This window comes from Penicillium psychrofluorescens, assembly GCF_964197705.1.
Source record: "Penicillium psychrofluorescens genome assembly, chromosome: 5".
NCBI lineage: Eukaryota > Fungi > Ascomycota > Eurotiomycetes > Eurotiales > Aspergillaceae > Penicillium > Penicillium psychrofluorescens.
In genome coordinates, this window is record NC_133443.1 from 1,573,010 (window position 1) to 1,596,376 (window position 23,367).

At 52.8% G+C, this 23,367-nt stretch overlaps 9 protein-coding genes across 9 annotated transcripts; 7 read left to right on the forward strand and 2 right to left on the reverse strand.

Moving 5' to 3' along the window:
• Positions 1–3,543: 3,543 nt before the first annotated feature.
• PFLUO_LOCUS7860 (uncharacterized protein) lies at positions 3,544–4,065 on the forward strand (the record flags this gene model as incomplete). The annotated part of the gene is made up of 1 exon (XM_073785537.1): positions 3,544–4,065. The coding sequence occupies one exon, from the start codon at positions 3,544–3,546 to the stop codon at positions 4,063–4,065; it is 522 nt and encodes a 173-aa protein (XP_073641883.1).
• Positions 4,066–5,455: 1,390 nt separating this feature from the next.
• Positions 5,456–7,562, forward strand: PFLUO_LOCUS7861 (uncharacterized protein; the record flags this gene model as incomplete). The annotated part of the gene is made up of 2 exons (XM_073785538.1): positions 5,456–5,530; positions 5,586–7,562. 2 exons carry the CDS (start codon positions 5,456–5,458, stop codon positions 7,560–7,562), a joined length of 2,052 nt encoding a protein of 683 aa, XP_073641884.1.
• An 859-nt stretch (positions 7,563–8,421) lies between these two features.
• PFLUO_LOCUS7862 (uncharacterized protein) lies at positions 8,422–8,721 on the forward strand (the record flags this gene model as incomplete). The annotated part of the gene is made up of 1 exon (XM_073785539.1): positions 8,422–8,721. The coding sequence occupies one exon, from the start codon at positions 8,422–8,424 to the stop codon at positions 8,719–8,721; it is 300 nt and encodes a 99-aa protein (XP_073641885.1).
• Positions 8,722–9,028: 307 nt separating this feature from the next.
• Positions 9,029–10,243, reverse strand: PFLUO_LOCUS7863 (uncharacterized protein; the record flags this gene model as incomplete). Its single annotated transcript, XM_073785540.1, has 1 exon — positions 9,029–10,243. The coding sequence occupies one exon, from the start codon at positions 10,241–10,243 to the stop codon at positions 9,029–9,031; it is 1,215 nt and encodes a 404-aa protein (XP_073641886.1).
• A 464-nt stretch (positions 10,244–10,707) lies between these two features.
• PFLUO_LOCUS7864 (uncharacterized protein) lies at positions 10,708–11,474 on the forward strand (the record flags this gene model as incomplete). Its single annotated transcript, XM_073785541.1, has 2 exons — positions 10,708–10,840; positions 10,894–11,474. The coding sequence occupies 2 exons, from the start codon at positions 10,708–10,710 to the stop codon at positions 11,472–11,474; spliced, it is 714 nt and encodes a 237-aa protein (XP_073641887.1).
• Positions 11,475–12,397: 923 nt separating this feature from the next.
• Positions 12,398–13,113, forward strand: PFLUO_LOCUS7865 (Meiotic nuclear division protein 1; the record flags this gene model as incomplete). Its single annotated transcript, XM_073785542.1, has 2 exons — positions 12,398–12,400; positions 12,448–13,113. The coding sequence occupies 2 exons, from the start codon at positions 12,398–12,400 to the stop codon at positions 13,111–13,113; spliced, it is 669 nt and encodes a 222-aa protein (XP_073641888.1).
• A 780-nt stretch (positions 13,114–13,893) lies between these two features.
• On the forward strand, positions 13,894–16,232 carry PFLUO_LOCUS7866 (ph-response sensor protein; the record flags this gene model as incomplete). The annotated part of the gene is made up of 2 exons (XM_073785544.1): positions 13,894–14,364; positions 14,424–16,232. The coding sequence occupies 2 exons, from the start codon at positions 13,894–13,896 to the stop codon at positions 16,230–16,232; spliced, it is 2,280 nt and encodes a 759-aa protein (XP_073641889.1).
• A 338-nt stretch (positions 16,233–16,570) lies between these two features.
• PFLUO_LOCUS7867 (Protein csh3) lies at positions 16,571–17,342 on the forward strand (the record flags this gene model as incomplete). Its single annotated transcript, XM_073785545.1, has 2 exons — positions 16,571–16,619; positions 16,723–17,342. The coding sequence occupies 2 exons, from the start codon at positions 16,571–16,573 to the stop codon at positions 17,340–17,342; spliced, it is 669 nt and encodes a 222-aa protein (XP_073641890.1).
• A 342-nt stretch (positions 17,343–17,684) lies between these two features.
• On the reverse strand, positions 17,685–18,912 carry PFLUO_LOCUS7868 (uncharacterized protein; the record flags this gene model as incomplete). Its single annotated transcript, XM_073785546.1, has 2 exons — positions 17,685–18,061; positions 18,123–18,912. The coding sequence occupies 2 exons, from the start codon at positions 18,910–18,912 to the stop codon at positions 17,685–17,687; spliced, it is 1,167 nt and encodes a 388-aa protein (XP_073641891.1).
• Positions 18,913–23,367: the final 4,455 nt, after the last annotated feature.

Below are 23,367 nucleotides of genomic sequence, written 5' to 3' on the forward strand. Positions count from 1 at the left end.
TAATACAGTGCTTGGTGCTTGGAAAATACCAGGACTGCCCTCCAGATACCATCGAAACTCTGTGCTTTTACCTAAACGTCCAGTTTCTCCAAACGGAAAGCACTCAGATGGACCTCATTATACTCTTCAGCGTCATTGTTCGGTTGGCCCAGCGCATGGGTTACCACCGCGATGCACGCCACTTTCCTCATATCTCTGTTTTTGAAGGCGAAATGCGACGCAGAATGTGGACGCTCATCACTGATATGGATACCTTAGCTTCTTCTCGGGTCGGGCTTCCACGATTGCTTCGAGAATTTCAATCAGACACTGCTCTTCCACAAAACCTACTGGACGAAGACTTTGATGAAGACACCACAGAGTTACCACCCTCACGCTCGAACTCTTTTGACACCCCGGTCCAACATTTGATAACCAAGAATAAACTCGTTTCCATGTTTGGTATTATCACCGACTTTGCCACATCGATTCGCAGGCCGTCTTATGCAGAGGTGATGCATTTGGATGACCTGCTTCATGAAACATATAAGTCCGTCCCGGAGAAGTTGCGTGAGCGGCCCCTGAGACAGTCCCTCATGGATGAGCCAGATCTTATATTGCGCCGCATGCAACAAGTCATCATACTTGAAAAGGCGAGATGTGTGTTGCATTACAGATATCTAGCTCCAGCGCGTACTGATAGACGGTATGCCTACTCAAGAGAGACCTGCATTGAAGCCTCCCTTCATATTCTCGATTATCACTGCATTCTGGATCAAGAAATCCAGCCAGGGGGCCGTCTCTATCACGAGCGATGGAAACTGTTGTCACTGATCAAAACAGAGTTCCTCCTCGCGACGACTTTGCTCTGTTTAGAGCTGAACTATGATCTTTCATCATCCGATTTTAAGAAAATCTCTCTTTCTAAGGACCTCGTCACTCGAATATCTCAGGCCCTGCAGAAATCATATGATATTCGTATGCGGGGATCATCAGAGTTATCTGCCGAAGCTCGAAAAGCAACACAAGCAGTGGAAGTGGTATTGGAAAAGCTTCGAGAGCTACAATCTCGTGGTATTCCATTTGAGGCCAACGATTCTTCCAGTGCTTCTTGGGCTTATGGGAGTCCACCAACAGGTAAGTATATTGTGCGTGCTTTTTGCTCCCTCTCCATGTATATACTCTGTATCCGAATGTTTGGAGGTACATTATCCAACAGCTAAATTGTGCCGGACAGACAATACCCCGGCGTCACTGTTACCCCAATCCACAGCGCTCTCCAGTGCGATGTTCATGGATCAAGCGATGATTATGCCTCAAATTCAGCCTAACGAAGTCGATTCCTCCATTTCAGGGATTGCTGGGGAGCTATTAGATCTAGTGAGTGAAATTATGAGTGGTCAATGTGTCCATTTTATCTAATTTAACACTCAATACAGACTAACAGCGTCGATGAGATGCTCGGAGTATCTATGAGCTACCCCAGAATATTCGAGTTTCCTCTTTGAATTATAATCTATGTTATGTTCTTTCTCGCTCAGATTTAACAGATACCGAGTAAAAAATGTAGGTAGTGAACCGAGGCATTGGCCTTAGATTCGCAGATGCTGTCTTATCAACTGTGCAGCTCGAATTTACTCCATCGGCATTGGCGGAACAGTAGAGTTCCAAATATTGTCGAAGCGCCTCGCCAAACACTCTTCGCCATCCAGACCGATGTAACCAAGTGGGTAAGATCTCGGCTGCGGCTATCAAACTGGTTGACGAAGCCGGAGGTACATATACATGGGATTGTTACAATGGCGGGAGAGCGAACCACAAAACGACTCCTGACTTAACGACCAAAGAAATCGAGGGTGATGTAGTTCAACTTGAACGTAAAATTACCCTCCTCGCCTCCTAGATTGTGGTTAAATGGTTGGCTGACAAACTACCCGGAATGGATCAGCTACTTAGCACATTCTGCACGGCCGGGCGTGCCGCGCGAGCATTCATCCATGGGAAGTACCAAGGGGTCAATTTTCTTCATAGATCCCATGACCTGATCTGGCTGTTTTCTTATTAGGTTGAGTTGTATGATGTATAGAACATGTCCACCAAAGCCTCGTCAGAGCTCCTTCCCTCCACATGACTACAAAAATAATCATTTTAGCTGTGAAGAATAAGATAGGTCGAGGACGCGCATTGAGTCGACGAGTATTAGTATTTACAGCAGTATTTCAAACATTGAAGATTCGCCGGTCGAGGATCAGATTGACCACCGCCATCACTAACGTGGGTCTATTTACAGTAGATGGACAATAGTATATCATGAACTTTCGTGTAAATAAATAGACAGTAGATAAAAAAAAAGGTTCTGATATTTAGTACCAGAATTCAACTGTGGTCAACTGGATGGACCCAAGGCTGAAATATATATTTCATCGTGGTGGGTAACATCCCAACCACGGACATTTAATTCGCACCACATCACACAATACGTACCAATAATTTAAGAATTGCGAAGATCTAATTTTATCTAATATCAAATACACATTTATTAATGCAGGATGTGTACACATATTATTGAGGGTAACCTCGCAGTTATAGGGTAGAGATGCGTTAGCTGTCGATCATAGCACAGATCGTCCTGCAGTTAGCCATGTGTAGTACAAGAGACACCGATTTTCCGCAAACCCCCCAACCCAAAATAGATACTTGGTTAAAAATGCGAATATGTTTTGTGATTATGATAGATCTATTCTCGCTGCTTGTAAACGAAGACGACCACCACGTGGTGTGGGCTACGGTTGAGAAGTCGATAAACCCATCCAGCAACCAAATTCTGCGCAGTGTGATCAACCGTGGTACACTACTGTACATAGTATATGTTGTGTTCCGACCCTAGCGGGTTCTAAACCACTGTGGGTGGGACGGAAGGGTACAGCCAGGTCAGCAGCCTATGGAAGGGATGACGCAAAGCCACCACGATGATCGACCGGAGGCATGCATTCTACCAGTGACCGTGCTGCAATAGCTGCAGGGGAAAAAAGCTCCCTGGCACAGGACGAGGCAGGAATGCCGCGGGGGGGTGGAACGAGCGACCAATCTAGGGATGAAAAACAAATAGCAGCCAACCGCGACCTTGCATCCTCAACAAAAGAATTCGTTAGGGGGCAGGCACCGGGCAAGGTAGATCTTGATTTCATACGCAATCCAAATAAGTTTGAGCATCGAGGGGTCTGCTGAGAAGGAGAAGCCTGCCATCAGGAATAAGCCGCCTTCGGTCTACATTACCTCCTCGAGTTGCACGGGTGTACTCTACTTCATCCATCCATTCATTCTTTTATTCGACGGTCCGGAGTGATGAGATTGTCCCGATCCGCTTGGTCTTGGAGCGCATTCCAGGTTGACACCGCATTGTTTATGTATGGCGGTTGCCCAACACTGGTCATCCCCGCCGAAGCCATCACTGCAACACCTCCCAAAGAGAACAACAGCCCGCTGAGCCCGCCGCCCCCGTCAAAGGCCAAGCGGCTGAGCTTCAGACGATCTATTTCTCGGGTCTTTTGAAACAGACAGGCCATGAGTTTGCATGGACTCGGAGTGATTGGCGCTCAGGTGACCGCCGCGTCAATCAAGAGCAACGACGAGAAACATCCAGAGACGCCGAGGTGCCACTCGCCGCCGGGCTCGATCCAGTCAACTCCCTCTATCAGCGAAGGTCGCAGCCAGGACTTCGATCCGTCCATCGGCGCCAAGCCATACTCGCCCTTCTATCGGCATGGAACGCCGACGATATCATACGAACAGCTCACCTTCGAAACCAAGAACCAGAACCAGAATTCGAGTCACTTGAGGGACATCGAGAATGCAGGGCCGTACTCGGCACTGAGAAATGAAAGCCCTCGGCGATCTAAGTTGTGGGAGGAGGAGAATCAGCCGCGATCATGGATGCAATCATTAAGCAACAGACAGCGTATGGCGCTCAAGGGAGTCGTGGCAGTGGTGACTGTCGGAAGCATGATCGCGGTCGCGCTGGGCATTACCGCAGCTGTGGGCGGTGGAGCCTGGAAAGACAGTGCCGAAAAGGCCGCCTTGGACTGATCGGTAAGTCCTTGCCATCGGGGGGTTTGGAGCCAGGGCGAAGCTGAGATTCTGACAGATTGTTGTTGCGATTCCTTGATCTATTCTATTGGATGGATGGAGACTTTGGCACAGTGCTATGTTATTTTTTATTTGAATGAGAACCGTGACTTTTGTCTGTTGTACATCTTTGCGTCGTTGTTTTCTTCGTGCTGGTAGCACCGATCCCGGAACAGGATTGTTCCGATCACATGATCCACGGTTCCCGTGACCTACAAAAGCCGCAAAAAAATTGTTTTTGTCTCTTTTTCTTTCTTCATCGAAAAAAAGCAACAGAACCTGCCACGACCATCGTCCTGTCTCCTTTGACAAATCCACGGCGATGTGTTGCCTTCGACTCTTTCGGGAGTTGATCGGTTCTGGAGATTAATATTCCTTGTAGGAAGTTTGTCTCCCGTTGGGTCCTCTTCAGTGAGGGCGATGGGGGAGGAATGTCGAAAATGGGATACATTCTCCTGTCCTCAGCTTGTTTATTGCTTGCTGACGGACATGGCCGACGTAGCGACATCAACAGAACACGTCGGATCAGTTTAGGACGATAGGGTATTTCAATGAAACAAATTGTTACTGTTTATTCAGAATCCTGGACCCTTCCACGACGGTGTTGCTCGACTTACTCCCCCGTCCAGTAGACACTCGGTTCCCTAGCCATCGACGAAGATCATGGAGGATGCCATCATGATCATCATGATCAGCACGATCCGTTGTCCGGGTGTTTCACCGGCTTCGATTCTACCGGCTCGTGTGGTCATCGACCACGGCCAGGGTCCACTGTCGATTCTTCATTTGTTTGGAGACGGTGCAGTGACCCAAAACATTTCGTCATAGCCCAAGATCTGGATTGACGTTGGTGCACAGGTACACATTGTCCCTCGGCTCCTGGTTGGATGGAAAGGTCTGTGAGTCCGGTCTCCGCGGGACCTATCCCTCTCGAGACTGAAGAATGTGGTACCACGAACTCTCCAGGAGCCACACCCGGATTCTTCCCCACTATCAACAACCGAAATGGGACAATTTAGCATCTCGATGCTGGTTTTCATTCTCCGTGACATTCCCACGCAGTGCATAGCCTGCTTACCCGGCCGGGAGACCCATCGTCTGTTTGTGGACCGGCATTCCGATGGGCGAGCAACGTCGATGATCATGAATGCAACACAACTACTAAAGGTCTACAGACCTCCAGAAGCCTCGCGCCTGAGTGTTGTTCCAGCTTACAGGGAGCATCTTCAACTGATTGTGCCATTCTTTCGTCTGCTCCCGTGAAGATTCATTTCAAGTCACTCATTCAACTAATCACGGGCAACATCATACATATTATTTTCAAATAATCTTCGGCTTAACATTTCCAACTATGAAGGGTCTGTTTGTTGGTGGGATTCCTCTGGCGCTGCTCGCAGCAGCAGCCCAGGCTCAGTTCGACGGTATTGTAAGTAGAACTCGCGCAGTGGGAGGCCGGGAATGCTAGCTAACTGTAATACTAGGCTGGCGAACTTGGCGTGCCTGATGATGTCGGAGTGCCTTTTCTGCCCGAAGTCACTGAAGGCCTTGGCCCCGTGGTCCCTGGCCTGGGTCCTTTGAAGAAGCGCCACTGGCCTTCGGGAGGCACTGCCATGGGGGGCCCCTCTGGCGATGACGAAGGCCAGAGCTTCGATATGCCCATTACTGGCAACTTCCATACCGATATCAATGATTTCGACAAGGACGACCATTCGATCAAGGTGAAGAACACGGATATTCACCCGCCGCCTTTCCTTCCACCCGGGCCGCCTCCTTTTGCTGGCCCTGCTGCTCCTCCTTTCAACGCGTTCGGCAAGCGCCACTGGGGTCCTAAGAATGGAGATACTGTGCTGGGTGGTCCCTCTGGAAATGATGGCGGCATCAGTGCCGGTTCTCCAGCGACTGTTGATACTTACAGCGACGTCAATGAATGGAATAAGGACGACCACTCCATCCATGTAAAGCACAAGGACGTCTACCCTCCGGCCCAGCCTGAGTGGGGCTTCCCTTACAAGCGCGACTGGTACCCTGAGGAGTGGGACAGCAACGACGACTCCATCAACATCGAGGCGATCGATAGCCATCCCTTGCCTGAATGGGGCTTCCCCTACAAGCGTCATTGGGATCCAGAGGAGTGGGGTCCTCAGGAGGGTGGTACCGCTCTGGGTGGTCCGTCTGGCGATGACGGCGGCCAGAGCTTCTCTGCCCCCATCACAGTCAATACTCACACTGGTGTCAATGAGCACTGGGAGGACAACCACGGCATCAGCGTCAAGGACAAGCATGTGTACCCTCTCCCGGGTCCGTTTAGTGGACCTGCCTTCCCTGGTTCTGAGGTAAATGCTCCTCCAGTTTTTGAGGCTCCACCGGCCGAGGCTCCCGCCCAGGATCAGTTTGGTGAGACGATTCCCGCTGGTGGTATCACTCCCTTCCGCACCGGCTCGGGTCACCGCCGTGCCTACGCTCCAGACAGCAGCCGCGCGTCCTCAGGCGAGCAAAATGAGGGCCAGAACGAAGGACAGAACGCTGGTCAGAACGGCGCAGATGGTGGCGCCACCGTTGAAGGTGGTCCGTCTGGCGATGACGGCGGCCAGAGCTTCTCTGCCCCCATCACGGTCGATACTCACACTGGTGTCAATGAGAACCACGAGGACAACCACGCCATCAACGCTGATGTGACTCACGTTCACCCTTCTCCAGAGGTGTATCCTATCCCCGTGAAGCCCGTCGACTTCCCACCCTCCGGTCTCGAGGCTCCCGCAGTCGAACCTCCATCTGCTGAAGCTCCTCCCACTGCTGAGGCTCCTCCCACTGCTGAGGCTCCTCCCACTGCTGAGGCTCCTCCCACTGCTGAGGCTCCTCCATCTGCTGAGGCTCCTCCCACTTTGATGAGCCAGAGCAAACCACCCGCCGAGGAGGTGGACCAGACCCCGGAGTGCGCTCCGTCGGTACATGAAGTCGTTCACACCGTCACCAAGACCCACTACCAACAGGTCGAGAAAACTGCCACTGTTTACGAGCAGCGGCCCGCTACCACCATGATCGTTGAGACCAGTGCTATCCCCATGGCCGCTGTCCCCCAGCAGTCCACTGTTACAGAAGTGAAGGTGGTTTCCAACCCTGCCATGTACCCCTCGATGGAGACTGTGGCTGTTCCGGCTCCATCCTCTATGGTCCCTGTCTACAGCTATGATCACAAGTCCCACCGCCCGGTGACCAAGAGCGTCGTCTACTCCATGATCCCTGTTGACGTTCCCGTGTCCTCTAGCAAGGTCATGGGTTCGTCAACCCCTGCTACGAGCATGGCGATCCCTACTGGTGTCTCTCCCGAGTTTAGCGCAGCGGCCTCTGCCTCTCCTTCTGTTCGCGCCCAGATGTTCACCGGTGACGGTGCTCGTCTCTCTGGCGGCCTTGTTTCCGTTGCCGCTGCTGTGATGGGTGTTCTTGCCTTTGTCCTGTAGATGTGGTATTTGGCTTGAAAATTGGAGTGTGGTCCTGACCATGGTGTACCACTCTTCGGGATATCTCCCATTCTTCTTTCGCTTCATTCTGAATTTGTCTTCATTTCTGTACTCCAAGTTCAATTATCTTCGCAATTAATGTTGATTGTTGCCCGTTTGAATGCATGCATCACCAGTATTACCTTTTATGGTTTTGTGTTTCTTCATCATCCTCTCCTGTTGTAGATTACACTCTAGATCCTAGACATTGTAGTTGTATCGTCCAGCACCTTGTTCTCATGAAGTCTCAATTAGACCTCCGTGCCCTGTCTTATCTGCCGAATCATTTTATTCCAACATTCGCAAGCCCGCTCTGCCTTCGCAGCTTCTCTTTGTTCGTCATGGCTTCTCTTCCAGTAATCAACACGTTCCGGAGTTTGTCCTTTTCAACTTGTTCTCGATTCATTGCGTTATTTGTGATCAAACATCAACCACAGCATTAACGCAAAAATTTCCAACACTTCCGTTCTAGAGCTATTATCTACCTGAGCCTGATTCTCTACTAAATATAGCAATTGCTCCAGGAATATGGTTAACCCGCGCAACACTCCAACCAAGGCACAACTTCCCATGATATCATCCTAACATCATATCCAGACCGCGAAGTGGCATCAGAACAGGAAGCAGGCAGAATTTTGAAAATATGATTTCATCACGGATTTTGAAACTAAAATTTAAGATCGCCCACTGATTTAAATCCCAAACGACTTTGGAAGGCTAGTCCTACACTTATCTCTGAAAACCCCGACCGAGTATACCAAACGGCTTGATCGAAATAATTTCCACATTCAAAACCCAGAAATCACGCAAAACAGACGCAATGGCCTCCCAGAAGCAAGATCCTCACCAAGGCGGCACCCTCTCCGAGATGGCGCCCACGGGAACCACTGTCCCCAACGATGCCGGTCAACAGCGCACCATCCCCTCCGTGCCGCGCCCAGACCAGCGCGCCGAGCACTTCATGTACGACAATGAGGGCGTGGCGGAGCCAAGCACGGCCTTCGCAGGCGACAACACCACTGACATGCCGCGCTCGACGCGGGACGCCGGCACGACTGGGGAAGTCATTACGGGGACAGGCGACTCTCTGCCGGCAGATGTGGAATCGAAGCGTACCTAAATGGGCACGAATGACCCCTCTGCTAAAGGCGATGGTCGTGCTATGAAGCATGAGAACCTGAATCGGAGTGCTTTTGACCGGTATACGAAGGAGGAGTCGGATTCTGTGGACAAGATTGATGAAAATATTGGAAGAAACCAGTGATTTCTCTATATGCCGTCTCTTTTGATGTGCCTTGTCTCACCTGGCAAGCAGGATTTCAGCGATATGGTCGGAAGAATGGATGATATGTATGGAGTTTCATGAAAATAAAAAGCGACCAGATACAATGAAGAACTAGTCGTATTTCAGACAACCAAATCGACCATCAAGTATATAGCCGGGGATCAGCTCCAATAAAACCCTGGTAAATTTCCTCCAACACATCGTGTTTTCTCTTCCGGTCGGCCTGAGCAGCCTCCTCGGCCTCATCCGGCTCTCCATCCGGCTCTCGAGACACCCAAGTCCGAATAGTTCCGTCACCGTGTGCGGAGAACAGTTCTAGGCCTTCACCAGAAGCCCCATTACCGCGCCAGACAAGGTCATTGATGCGGGCCGCACTCAGTGCCGTTGACCGACCACGGGATGCTTGCGGTCCCGTCGAGAGACCCGGTACGCGGAGACGCTTCACGAAGGTCCCCTCGCGGAGTTCAAACATAAAAATCTCCCCACGGTCATCCTGTTCGTGGAAATTCGGCCAAAGTAACGTTTCTTGGCCCGAGTTCATGAACCTCTTCGGGATGATTAGCGGCACGCGCTCCGCCAAATGCGAGGATGCTGTATTTCGCACTCGCGGCCCAAAGTGCACGAGAGTGTTTGCGCCGGTAGCTGCATCCCACACCCGGATTCGAGAATCCTGCCCAGTAGTGATGATATGGCTGCCATTTGATGTCCAGCGCACACCAGTCACGGCTCCGTTGTGGGCACGACCATGCCGAGAGAATGCTGATCGGCTCTCTGATGATGCTGACACGCTTCCTGCTCCAGGATTAATCAAACCCACCGGGTCGTCCATGTCCAGAGTCGCAATTGCGGAATTGTGGCCTCCGCGACGCACATCAAATATGATCACGCGATTATCGGCCGAGGCCGATGCCAGCAGGTACGGCCGATGAGGGGCCCACGATACTGAGAGCACAGCAGCGGTGTGTCCTGGCAAGCCATGCGTCGATAGTCCGGAGCGTAAATCCACCAGCCGCACCGTCGGGTCCGATGTGGCTACCGCAACGAGCAGTGTCGACGCAGGCTGAGCCGAGAAGGAGTGCGAGTACGGTGTGCAGTCGAGCGTAAATGTATGCAACGGTGTTATCGCTGGCGACTGCAGTGCAGATAGTTTCAATGTGCCATCATGCGACGTGGATAATATGGTGGATGGAACGGGATCGAATGGGTAGATGGAGAGCGAGGTGATGGCGTGGGTGTGCGCGTCCTCATGCGAGGATTTACTGACTGACGCGCAGGATCGATGGATGTGTTCAAGCTGCGACCCTCTACTCTCAAGGTCCCACAAGCGAATCGAGGGGTCAGCGCCGCCGGAGATCATACTGTTTGGATGGTTAGACTGAATGCGATCATGGCGGCAGAAGAAGCGCAACACGCACTATCGTCCCTCGAATTGATCGATGGCCAGGCTATTCACCCCCGACTTATGTGCAAACACTTCCGCGACCGGGTCGAGCTCTCTATCGAGTGGCGCGACATCATCTTCGTGCCGTGTGGAGGGACCAAGCGGGCGACTGGAGAAGCGGATGCCCGGCGCGGGCTCGAGATGGTGGACTAGTCGGGTAGTTTGGGCGACATGAAAGGCAGATGGAGTGACAGACCCAAGGGCTCTGTTGAGCAGATAGGAATTCATTCATTCATTTGTTGCTGGCAAGGAAGGCAAGTTACGGCAGGTAGTCAAGAACAAACAAGCAAACAGGACAAATGTTTCGCCGGCGCATTCTGAGCGGAATGGATCCAAACCACGTCGACTACCATCTCTCTCCCTCTCTCTCTCTCCCAAGCATGTCCCATGGCCGGTCCCTCCGACTGACCCAGAACACCTGGGTTGATCCGCCCCAAGTCTCCCAGCCACAAGGCGAGCTTTCGCCCACACCCGTCACTCGCCGCTCAACCAATCTCTACGATGTGGTAGCTGGTACACCCTCTTACTCCACCACGCGAACGCAAGCACCTTTCTAACGACCACAGGCCGATTCGGCAATCGCGGACGTCACGCAGCGACAAATGCTGCCTCCCACAACGCGCTCAACAAGCGGCGACCTCTCCGTCCCGAAGAGGTCCTGCTCCGCAGAGAGCATGCCGTGGATTTCGAAGCAAAGGATTCGACCTACTTTGCGAACGAGACTCTCCCCACCAACCGCCCGCTTCCTAGCTCCGATCTCTTAGAAGCGATCCACGCCTATGTCGCAGATCACTACGAGTTCACGACCGAGGACCAGGGACAGAGTGACTACAAGACTATGGATGAGACGGCTTTGATTGCGATGGGGGTCTTGATTGAGGAACTGGCGAAAGAAGCTCTCGGCGAGACAGGGGACTTGGTTCTTGTGGAAGGGCAGGAGTTGTCCGATGATGAAGATTCGCATCCAGGTAGTGAGAGTGACTCTGTGCCTCGACCCGTCGCAAAATCATTACGGAGGAAGAGATCGAATACCACGGCAAACCCAGCCAGGGCGGGTTCTCAACACACAACGACGGGCGTGCGCAAGAAGCACAAACGGCGCAGGCTGAGTCGTGCGGCCTCGACTACCGACTTTGAAACGGAATGACGAAGAAAGATGATTTGTCGCATGACCGACTTCCTCATTCGATCTAGCCCGAGCCCCACGGGTTACCATGGCGTTCACCTATGGCGGTCTCCATGGGATGCCTTTTTCAACAGTTTGCGGACTACTGGCAGTATACATCCCAGGGAGCACTGGTCAATCCCGATCCAACACCGTCACAACTGCCCCAGTGTTCTTCCAGCTGTGGCAATGCGACACTCGATCCACCTCTTTGCCGATAGACTATTTACGCCCAACGTCCATCCCGGCCGTCTTCGTCGACAGTCTAGGAGCGAGAGCATATCCTCTCCTTGTGCGGCTACCAATGCATCAGACTCTGACGCCCCCTTTCAATACACACCGCCACCGACGGCGAAGCTGAAAAAGGCGTTGCTTAGTGTGTTGGCTCCAGCGGGCGGGCGACCCTTGTTGGGCGAGTGCTCCCGGGCATCGTGGAGGCAGCCCCCCACATGCGACCTCTCGAATCTCCGGAATTGCCGTTCGGCGGCGGTTGCCAAGATTGCGGGAGTGCTTGGCAGAGACACTCATCATTGTTTGGTTTGATGGAAGGCTGGCAGACACTTCCATGCGATCTATGGCCAGCTGGGCATACAAGAAATAGAACTGCATTGGCCAGAAGGGGCCGCAGTGTAGTTAGTTCCAATGTAAGCCGCGTAAACAATATAATGGGTATCCCGAGACTTCAGTCTGTCGAGATATTATTCTGGAAAGCACCAGTTCAACACGGTCGGTCGCATAGTTGCTCTGTACCGTGACTTGTCCAGTGACCTGCCCTGACTGTTGTTTCAACAGCACACACCTGCTCAATCATCCTCTACAGTCACGAATGAACGACGCACTTGTGATTCTACAAATATCCGTGACCACTTGCCATCATCTGAATCGAATCCAATAAACAACTCATCATGGTACGCGGCTCCCACCAGTCAAAGACTCACACTGACGCGTCCCAAAGCCCCCCAAAATCCCGAAAGAAGCCAAGCTGGATCTCATCCTGACTCACTTACGTGCCACAGGCACCTGCCATACACTCAAAGATCTCGAGAAGACATTGCCACCCGTGGCATCGATCAATGGCATCCAAGTCAAGGAGTACATTCAGGCACTTCTCGACGAGGGCAAGCTGCGGGTGGAGAAGATCGGCAGCGGCAACTGGTACTGGATCTTCGGGAGCGATGAAAAGCTTGAGCTGGAGCGGGTGGTGGGCCGGGTGAAGACGGAGGTGGAGAAGACTCGGAAGTCGTGCGCCGATGCTCAGGCAGCCCTAGCCGCTGAGACGGCGCTGCGAGAGCGGGAAGAGCCCGATGATGCTGAGGATCACGCCACGCGCGAATCGCGGCGAGACAGCCTAATAACCACTAGGATCGCGCTCGAGGCCGAGGTGGGGTGCCTCCAGGCTGCCGAGATGCAACGCAACAATGGCAGCAACAAAGGCGTTACGCAGATCCGCCAGGAACTGGGAGGGTTGCAGCAGCAGGCGCAGCAGTGGACGGACAATATCTACATCCTCGAGGGTTATCTGCGACAACTGGCGGGCGGGGACCGGGAAGTGGTCACAGCGGTGATGCAGGAGTGCTGTGGGGACGAATACGTGGATGGGGGGCTGCGGGAGATACAGTAGTGAGGGACTGCTGTAGTACCGCAAGTCTGTTAGCCGAAGACCAAGAGAAGCTTGACTGAACCACACGCGAATCACGGGTTCCCCGGGCTGACGGGAGCTCCGCTTGTCGCGAACTCTCTCTTTCTCTTATTCTCTCCCTCTCTGTGTCTCTCCTCTCTATCTCCCCCGTCTCTCCCTCTCCCTCTCTTATTCTTACCCTTTCTTCCCCCCCCCCCCCCCCCCCCCCGAGTCCCACATTCCATCAGGGATTATTTGTGGAACACAGTCTGTGCTTCATCCGCCCCTGCTCCGACCCTCGCTCATTATTGCCGCCTTCTTCGCCCCCAGCGCATCCGCTTCCTGGCGGGGGTGTCTCTAATTCCTCCTCTGCCGTTCCCAACTTCGCCAGAAACAATGTGGCGCGGTGGTCACCACCCATAATTCCTCACTCCCTCTGCTCGAATCTCCCTCCACCCGCACCGAGGCCTGGACCTGGGTCTGGACCCCGAAGGAAAATACCTGGGCTGCATTCCGAGCAGTTGGGAACCAGATCGTGATAGGCCATCGACGGATTTCTCCGACGGTGCCACGACCGGCCGTGTCCCTCGATTGGAGTTCCTGACGTAGGCCTCTGCCGGATCATCGTCCAACCCCCCCGCCGCTGTCAACGCGTCCCCGTCGAACTCGTGTCTGCGGTTGAACATCAGTGCCAAAACCGTCTCCTGTCTCGCCTCCCTTCCTTTCTCCGCCCTCCCGCCCCTGGTCATCTTATATGGATGCAGTAGGCAGTGGCCGTGTGTCATGCCTACCCACCCTTCTCCTCCCTCCAATCCCTCGTCCTCGCCGCTCAGCCGGAATCGCAACTCCTTCCTGTCCAAGTTTCGCTCCCCCCTCGGCCAACGGAATCGTAATATCACCGATTTCTACATCGATCTCGACGACCCATGGCGCTCCTATTTCCCCGGCGATGTCATCAAGGGCACCGTCGTCGTGGTCGCCGTGCGGCCGGTGCGCATCACCCATGTCGTCGTCTGTCTCCATGGCTGTGTGAAGGTGTACAAGAATGCGACGCCGGCTGGAGAGGCCACCCCCGACCTGGGGTTCCTGGGGCCCGGGCGTGGCCGACGAGGCGCTGAATATATGGGAAATGGGCTGGCCACATTATTCGAGGACGAAGTCGTTCTGTGCGGCGATGGACGTCTCAAGGAGGGCAAATACATGTTCCGCTTTGAGATGCCGCTTCCTCCTTACCCACTGCCCAGTAGTATAAATGTGCGTTTGACCCTGTGCGCCAACTCCCCCACCAGATGCTGACAAGAAGATCAAACTAGTTTGAACGAGGCACGATTTCCTATGCAATTACCTCTACCCTTACCCGACCAACTACCATAAACCCTACTCTTACCTGCCGAAAACGAATCAATTTACTTGAAAATATCGATATCGCACCCTTTCCCGCGCCCAAAGCTCGCATTGTCACTCTCGAGCCCGTGTCCAAGCGCTCCAAATCCAAGGCGAAACAAAAATCGCCGGCCTCCGATACGACTGCGGCACCAAATACGCCATCCATCGACACTCCTGTGAATGGCACCGTCGCTTCCGTGGAATCTCGCCCACCGCTAAGCCCATCTCCGAGCAATATCAGTTCATCCAGTCGGCCAAGCAACAGCAGCCAGAGCTTTCAGATCCCGAGCGACCCCTGCTCATCCTCGAGCACCGGTGGACGAAATAGTGAAGGACACGGCTCATCTTCTGCGTCAGATCGGACCATTACAGCAAAGGCCGAAGTCTTGCGCGCGGGCGTGCTACCCGGAGACACTTTGCCCATCAAGGTCACGATCAACCATTGCAAACAAGTGCGCAGTGCGCACGGTATCATGGTCACTCTGTATCGCCAGGGCCGCATTGATCTGCACCCGTCGATTCCCATTGGTCCCACCGCGTCCGGGAAGAAGCCGGTGTACGAGGACTGCTATCCTCGTTCGCGTACCGGGCTAGGGGGCCTTACGCTCGGCACGGCTCGCACCAGCAGTGCATTCCGCAAAGATCTGTCACAGACGTTCGCACCTTTGATTGTCGATCCACATACTATGACTGCAGATATCAAGACATCCATTCGAGTCCCCGAGGACGCATTTCCAACTATCACACACGTGCCCGGGGGCATGATCAATTTCCGCTATTACGTTGAGGTCGTTGTGGACTTGCGGGGTAAGTTTACATCGCCCGAACGGTTCATCCCGCGTTTCAACATGGTCTCCGGCGGCAGCACTTTCTCGCCCAGCGGACAGATTCTCAATCCGGCCGACGTGAGCGGCAGCGCCATTACGGCCAATTGGGCAGGGAATATCTTGGATACTGATCAAATCCGCCGCGAGAAGGGAGTCATCTCGGTGGCCTTTGAAGTTGTCGTGGGAACTCGCGATTCACAGCGCGGCCAGGCCGGCGTGGAACGCGTCCCATCCGCCGCTGCGGATTCTACCACGGCCGTGGCACAGCATACCCAGTATGTCGCGTCCTCGACGGTGTCCACGCCCGGGGAAGGCGACGGTTGGTCTATCGACCCGAGTCCGATGCCCAATTCCCACCACTCGGACCCTGGGCTCCAAGATGACTATGGGTTCCCCCAGGAAGGCCAATGGAATGAGTACGACTATGCGGAAGACTACACGCAACCATTCCAGCCGATGGATTCGATGGTTGCGCCGCCCGAGATCGAAGAACCTGTGGACGAGAAGACGCGGGTACGACGCCACGAGGAAGCCCTCTTGCCCAGTTCCCCTGGTGAGGCGGGACCATCCACTTCCAATGAGCCGAGTGCGCCTGTCCTGCCCGATGACGGCGGTCTGCACGACTACCAGCACCTGCCATCTCCAGATACAGAACGGCCGCCACACGACTCGATGCAGACCGTCGTCATGAACGGGAATGCAGTTGAGCCGACCGACCCGGCGCAATCAGATGACAAACGAGAAATGGAACGCCAGCGACTCATGCACGAAGCCAGCGCACCGGATGAAGAGATCGCAGATGGCGAAGCAAGTGCCGCGGGGCCTAGCGCCCCGACCTTCGACGAGGATGACCAGCTGGTGGGCGGGACTGCACACGCGGATGAATCGCTGCCGGTCTATCAGCGGTGAATTTTGGTGGAATGAGTTGATAATTGTGTATATTTGCATTGATTGCCCCGGGAGAGAACAAGATACCCATTTTGATGATTGATTTGATGATATACGGGAGGCGCTGGGGGATTTAACAAGGGCGTTTGACACATAGGAATTGTATCATACATATCGTCTCCTATCATAGTTATCGTGTCGTGTCCCTGAGCTGTCACTCCAAGGGTCCGTCTTTATCGTCCCGCCTTGGCGGCCAAGCCTAACCAACCTTCCATCCTTCCATTCCCCCTATTCTTATCTTCTCTCCCAACCCGCCTCTCCCTCGAGTCCTGTCTTCCAGGACATCCATTCCACCCACCATGGCCTCCCGACAAACCTCGTCGTTCGCGACCTTCCTCATCCTGTGCCGTATGTGTCCTTCTCTCCATCGTCCCCCAGCTGATCCTTCCACCCCACATTCCCACCGCACACGAGACAGACAACCAGAACAGCCAGACTGACACTCACCCAGCAACCTGCTTCTTCCTCGGGATCATCTTCTCCCTCTTCCCCTACGACTACCCAATCCTGTGGTCAACAATTCCCACCCCGGCCTCTCACTATGACTACTTCGAAGCGCACCTCCGTTTCCTCCACGCCTCCCCCCCACTCATCCCTCGCATCCTCCACATCGTAATCTTCCTCGGCCTGGCCGGGCTCATCACGAAGCTCTACCGCCCCTCCGAATCAAACATGCTCTTCGACGGCGCCTCGCTCGTGCTCTACATGTGCGGCGTGACCGTCTACATCGCCAACATCGTCAAGGGTCTGCGCCTCGCCTCGGCCGGCCGCTACGGCGCCGATCTGGCCACAAACGCCGAAGAGACGGATCAGATTCTCGGGAGGGAGGACTCGCTGAAGGTTCTTGCTGCGTCGAACACGATTCTTGCTCTTGTTCTTGTGGGGATTCTGGCCCTGCAGGCTGGGCAGTGGTATGCCGATCGCAAGGATGCGCAGGAGTCTGAGTCTTTTGCTGCGGCCAAGAAAGGTGGTGCGGATGGCGCAAGTGCTACGGGTGCTACGTCGGGTTCGTCGTCGGGGTCTTCGGCGCGGCCGGGACGGCAGGCGAGTCAGAGGAAGAAGAGCAATTGAGTTGGAGAAACAACAGGGGTGGTTGTTTGCTTGCTTCGAAGCTTCTTTTTAAGGTTCGGGTGGTGTAACGAGGTGGTTGGTTGGTGGTGGATGCGCAAGAGGAACTCCGTAGAGTTGAAGTGATTGTTTTTATTTCGTCTATGTACACTGGATTGGATACCATGGCGGCCATTTCCAATACGAGATATGACATGAGGGGAAGATGCAATGATAAAAAAGAATCTTCTCGAGAAAGAAAGTAGAAAGAGTCAAGAAAAGATTCGTCACGCCGCACAGAGGGGAATCATAGAAGTAATAAAGAGGATCGGGTATGGAAGGTTGAAGAAAAGAACAGCCACCGAATTAAGCAAATGAGAATGGACTCCGCGGCAGATCCGGCGAGCGCGGACTGAGCGCTTTGGCGAAGAGCTCCTCGCCCGACTCTGCGCTCGAGGTGCGCGCCATCGGCTCGCGCACTATCGGGGCCAGGGCCGCGAAGCCGGGGACACCAGTGGTGGGGTTCTGCTGCGCTGCTTGGAGAGACTCCGGTGGGAAATGGGCGACGGCGGGCTTGAGTTGGTTCGACTCCGGGGGATTGATTTGCGTGCTTGGTGTTGGGGTGGGGTTTGTGTCTGGGGTTGGCATCGAGTGCATGGCTCGGTTCACGTTGCGGAATGAGTTGAAGGAAGAGACGGCCACATCCGGGGATTGCGGCGAGAGAAGGTGTGCTGAGTTGGGACCTGAATTGGGCATGGTTAGTTATTGGTTGCGGATTGATTGTGTGTATAAGGAACAGCATACTGTCATTCGCGGACAAGTCTTTCTCACTTGTCTGCAGCTTCAAGCCCTTGAGCTTCTCGCTCAGCTTCCGTCCACTGACTGGCGACACGGGCGTTGCGGGACCCATGGGGTAAACAGAGGACGACGTCGACGACTCGTGACTGCTAGCCATGGCGTCGACTGCGCCTGATATGACTCCGAAATTCGACTCGATCCATTCCTTCTCTTGAATGGCCATGTGCAGCGCAACTCCCTCGGCATTGTTCAGACACTCCTCCCGGATCTCGTGGTCCAGCACGCGCAACCGCTTCTTCGCCCAGATTGTATGCAGCACGCCCTTCTTGCCCGCGGAGCGGCCCGTTGCCCCGAGTTCCGGAGGAAAGATAGCTGGTAACGGGTTGAGTTGGAAGGTATCCTTGGTTTTTGATAGCGGGGCCGTGACGCTGGTGGTGGTAGTCTCTGTTGTTGTAGACCGATGCTCATATGAAAGGGTCACGACAGGAGGCATGGTCGTATTTGGCGGAAGCAGGAAGTAAACCCGACGGACACTATCACTTGGCCGCTCATCGGCGGGCAACACGGTCGTCTTCCCGGTCCAAGAGACATGCCATGACCCTTCAGCCGCGGAACGGGACAGGTCGTCGTCCTCCCACTCGATCATGAGGATCTTGGTCCCCTCGTTGCCCTTGCCGGCCTCGAACTCAAACCGGGCCAAGGCCGACACCGACAGACTCCCGCTGCTGGGGCCGCGGGGGGTCTGCAGGTCGGCGAATTCGCTGTCCGGCGTGAAGGTGGGCGGTGCGAGAGCCATGGCGGTGCAGCAACAGGCTGGAAGGACCAAAGGGGAAGGGGGGGGGGGCGGAGACCTCGAGACGTTGGGGGCGCTTGAGGGCGGAGTGTAAGACTGGGGATGTATGGACCCGGGGCTTGGACTAGTTAGGGTTGACAGGATGGGTTTAGGGAGGGGGATGTCGGTGTTGTGGACGAGAATGGTGCAGGGTGAGGGAGGGCAGGGCGCGCGCCGATCACGGGATTCGGCCCTTTTGGCCCTCGCTGGGCAGTCTCTGCGTGTTTCGTGGAGGATGAATGAAGGGAAAATGGGAGATGGTCGTTGATTCGTGGAGATCAAGTCCAGGGGCAGAGCCGATCAATGAAATCAGTCAATGAATCGCATGCTTGCCCCGCCTCTAATTATAGAACACACATGGTCAAGCACTTGCAGTAGTGAGTAGTCTGCCATGTTGTTTCAACAACTCGCTCTTTGAAACACTTCGAGATCCCTGCGTTGGGTCTTTGTTGCTCCTCCGGCTTTGATATCACTGTCGTTGGTGGTAACAGAGTCTATTCTCCTGAACGATGGGTTCGCCGGGTATCTCGAAGATCTATTTTTGGCAACGTCAGCCCGCGATGTGATACGGGGTGATGAACTGCATGGATTACCCCTCTCTCCAATCCCTGCACTATGTCAACAGCACGTTAAATCCCAAGGTTTGTCGGTACATTTATTTTCTTATTCTCAAGTTGAGAACTGATAGAGCTCATGTAGTGTGGAAGAGAAAGACATCGCGATCGATGAAGCAAATTATATATTGATGGAGAAATATATAATCACTGTGTTTGAACTATGTGAGACAAGTCCGCTAGGAAATATATCGGCCGGAGACGTGCTTGTTTCGTGATATGATCGACAGCGTCAACTGTTTTCAAGATAATTACTAACCACGTGGATTTTGAAGTTGATGTACTTCTAGCTATCGCCATGTTGGGGGAATATCTGATCCCTTTTCGATTACGACTCTTCATAACTGTGCAACTGCACAGAGGCAAGAACAATGGCATATAATTCATTTTGCCGAATGCTAAATCAATCGGTCAAGAATGCGTAGCTCGTAATTGGTTAGATGGAATCAACATACAACTTCATCCTCTACTCCTGAGAGATAACAGGTTGCAGTAGCAATATGCCAGAGTCTCTGTTTGCCGAAGCGCTTCCCGAACAACTTCGAGTCATCCAGACCCGGTCCTTCAGCAGACCGCGCGGATAGAGATAGATCAACATGAGGAAAAAAAAGGATCTTTATTTAGAACATTTCCGAGGTATTCGTGATGATAAAGAGAGGGACGAAGCGGAGTGCAGAGATGGTATCATACTGTACCGTACCCAAGGACATGTTCTGAAAGCAAACCAGACTTTCAAAGCGAAAACAACGGCTGTGAAGCACGAATTAGGAATAGAGCCATGCTCTAGCGGGCCGAAAGTGTGTTGGGTGCCATTGAGCAGCATCAAAGTGTGATTTGGACTCGTTGGTTGTGGCAGAGTATACAGCGGAGCGGGGGAGTTGATGTACAGTTGGGGCGGCCCCAGACGGGGTGGACAACGAATCCCTATGTCGCTTCCGTAGAATAAATCTAAATTTATCACCAGAGGGCTACAGACCGGTACTAATAATAGTCAAATGAGGAGAAAATGTGGATTTTAGATGTGACAAGGGGGAAGTGATGGTAGAAGAGACGGGGCAACTGCCTGTCAATGTTTCCAGGACCGGCTTGATCACAGGTCGCCGAACCAATCGGCGCTATATTTGACGTAGAAAGCCTTATACGCTGTCCCTAAGCGTGCATTAGAGCATGAGAGGTGCGTTAGAGTTCTTGGTGGTCATACGGTCTTGAGGGGCGATGGACTCAATATGCGATTTTATTGGTAGGGTGAAACTTTGGACCTCGCCATGGAGTCGTCAGCGGGAATCCATATAGCGATATATAGCTTAGCTGGTGCTGTGTGCCAGACTAGTGTTGCTATTATTATACATAGCTTGCCGCCCGCAATCACGCGGGTTTGCAAATCTATATTTGGGAGCTATTCTATATGAGATTAGCTGTGTGACGAATGAGCGCCTCGAGTTGCTGAATTTGCTGCCGCCCAGTATACCTTGAGTGACCTTGGGCAGTGTCACATGAATATAATATTATTTTGGCCTAGGATATATACACATTTTATGGGGCTATCATGCCGAAAAAGGAACACGTTTGAGAGGTGTAGGACTATTGCTCAGGAACATGAATCTCATGCTGAAAAATAAATCCTTGCAACATACCAATGTTTCGCTGCAGCTATAACCTGTAGTCTCCATGTAGACTGTAATTGGAGGTGACCCGATGACAGGAGTAGAAGTATTTTAAAAATAACTAGCTCCGATCTCGAGCAAGGCAAATTTGACGGGCGTTTCTATAATTGACAAGCCAATGCAATGTTTAGAGAGTACTATCAAAGTAGACAATATGGAAGAACTGGGACCGAAACAGTGGAATGGACAAGCATTCCAACCTCCGACTTTTTGCCGTTGAGTCACACTTTACTACTAAAAACCGGTGTCCTCACAATGGCATAGTTCTCCTATAGTGCAACTGTCCTGACCGCTATCTCGTCTTGCATGATCTTGGCACATTGATTCCGTGATCAAGCTGCATGGCTAGGAAGCTATTGAGGGAGGACTTTGACGAAAAGTCCTTCTATGCCAGTAAAGCCAATAAGAGCGTATAAGGGTACAAAGTTTACACTTGGGTTGAGCTATTGAAAGGTCGCGGCACGGTGCAGGACGCTGATTTGCTGGAAACCAGGAAATAGGTACCGACAGAAAGTGAGAGGATTAGGACCCGGGAAATTTGGGCAGGCATTGGCCGGAATGAAGGGATGAGAAGCACATCAGGCACATGAGACCCAAACAACCCGCCGTGGTGGAAATTACCCAAAAATAGCATGGTGGAGGCCGAATTTACAGACGAGCTGATCCCCCGCCGTGATGGCCCCGCCAATACCAGCCAATCAAGCCACGACTTTTGAGTCGCAGCACACGCTAGGTCGTATCAGGGATGGTGCCGGCGCTTAAATTGAGATTGAAGACGGACGGGCCCACGCCATGGTCCCACCGACTGGGTAGGTGTATACATGGGGCTTGCTTTGTTTTCCTTCTAGTCGGCCCCAGAGCGAAGGCTTGATGGTTGCCTCATACATCTTGTGATGAGGGAAATTGAGCAGTTGTGAGGTCTGCCGCGTGGTGGAACCATCCTTAGTCTGCGATTTTAGGGTGCAGGAAGCTCATGGTGGAGGGGTGTGAGATCTCACTACTGTTGTTTACAACTCCGTAATACCTAGCATTGAAGTTGGAAATGATACTCTGTAATATATGCCCGCAGGACAGCGCAGTTGCGCGTTATTGGTGGCCTGACTGCAGGGGTAGGTCTCATATGACGCATTTGTCTGTTTGCTGTGTATCAATGTAATACTGGTAATACAATTTGGTATTTTGGTCGTATGACTTCTTGCAGCATACCATATCATGTCCACATGGACCTTCTTTGACTTGAAAAGTTGATCAATTCACATGCTGGAAGAGTTTATATTTGATTCCAACCATCAAGTTAGCTTTTTCTACATTAAATTATACTCTTTAACGACAGCAGTCAATTACATGCCTAGATTACCGTGTAAATGGCTCGCGTACTCCAAATGTACCGCCATCTGGCCCCCCGGGAAGTATCTCAGACCATAACGCCAGAATCAAAAATGCAAGAAAGGACGGCGGTGGCTCGGCCCCAAAAAATTCCAGATTTCGAAATAGTTAGTGGTCCGCGCATTTTCAAGGTTCTTGTGGTACCACGGTTCCCAAGCGAATCCTTCGAGTCAGTGAAAACTGTTGGCAGGGAGCCTCAAACCCAGTAGTTCGGATCAATTCCGGTAGCTACGTTCCAAAAGCGCCAGTGCATGGGCCCTGCCAATTAAATTTTTGTCTGAAAGAGCGAGCGCCTGTGGCATGTGCCAACGGAGTCGCGATTCGTCGTGATGTTTTTGGCGTTCCATACCATCGGTGCTGATACTTTCGCCTACAGGGGCCTTTGCCGATGCCTAGATCTGGCCGTTGCCCTTTTTATGCGCCAGTGTCCATTTCTGGTATGTCTGCCGCCTATATGGCGCCCGGCATGTAGCCCTCAACGCCATGGCCTGCTTTTGGAAAGTTGGGGAAGCCAATCTTGGTCCAGGGTAATGCTCGGCACCCGATATTGCAACTATGAATACCCATTGGTAGACCGCCATAAAGCTAGCCGCGCGCAATACCCTTATTATGTGTTCTAATAATCTTTTAAACACGGCGCGTAAGGGCGTTCAAAAGCCTCAACATGCAAGCCCAGTTGGGGGCTGCGAAGAGGAAAGAATATGGGGACCATTGAAACACCAATAGCAATTTTTGGACTTAGTCTGTCCAAGTCA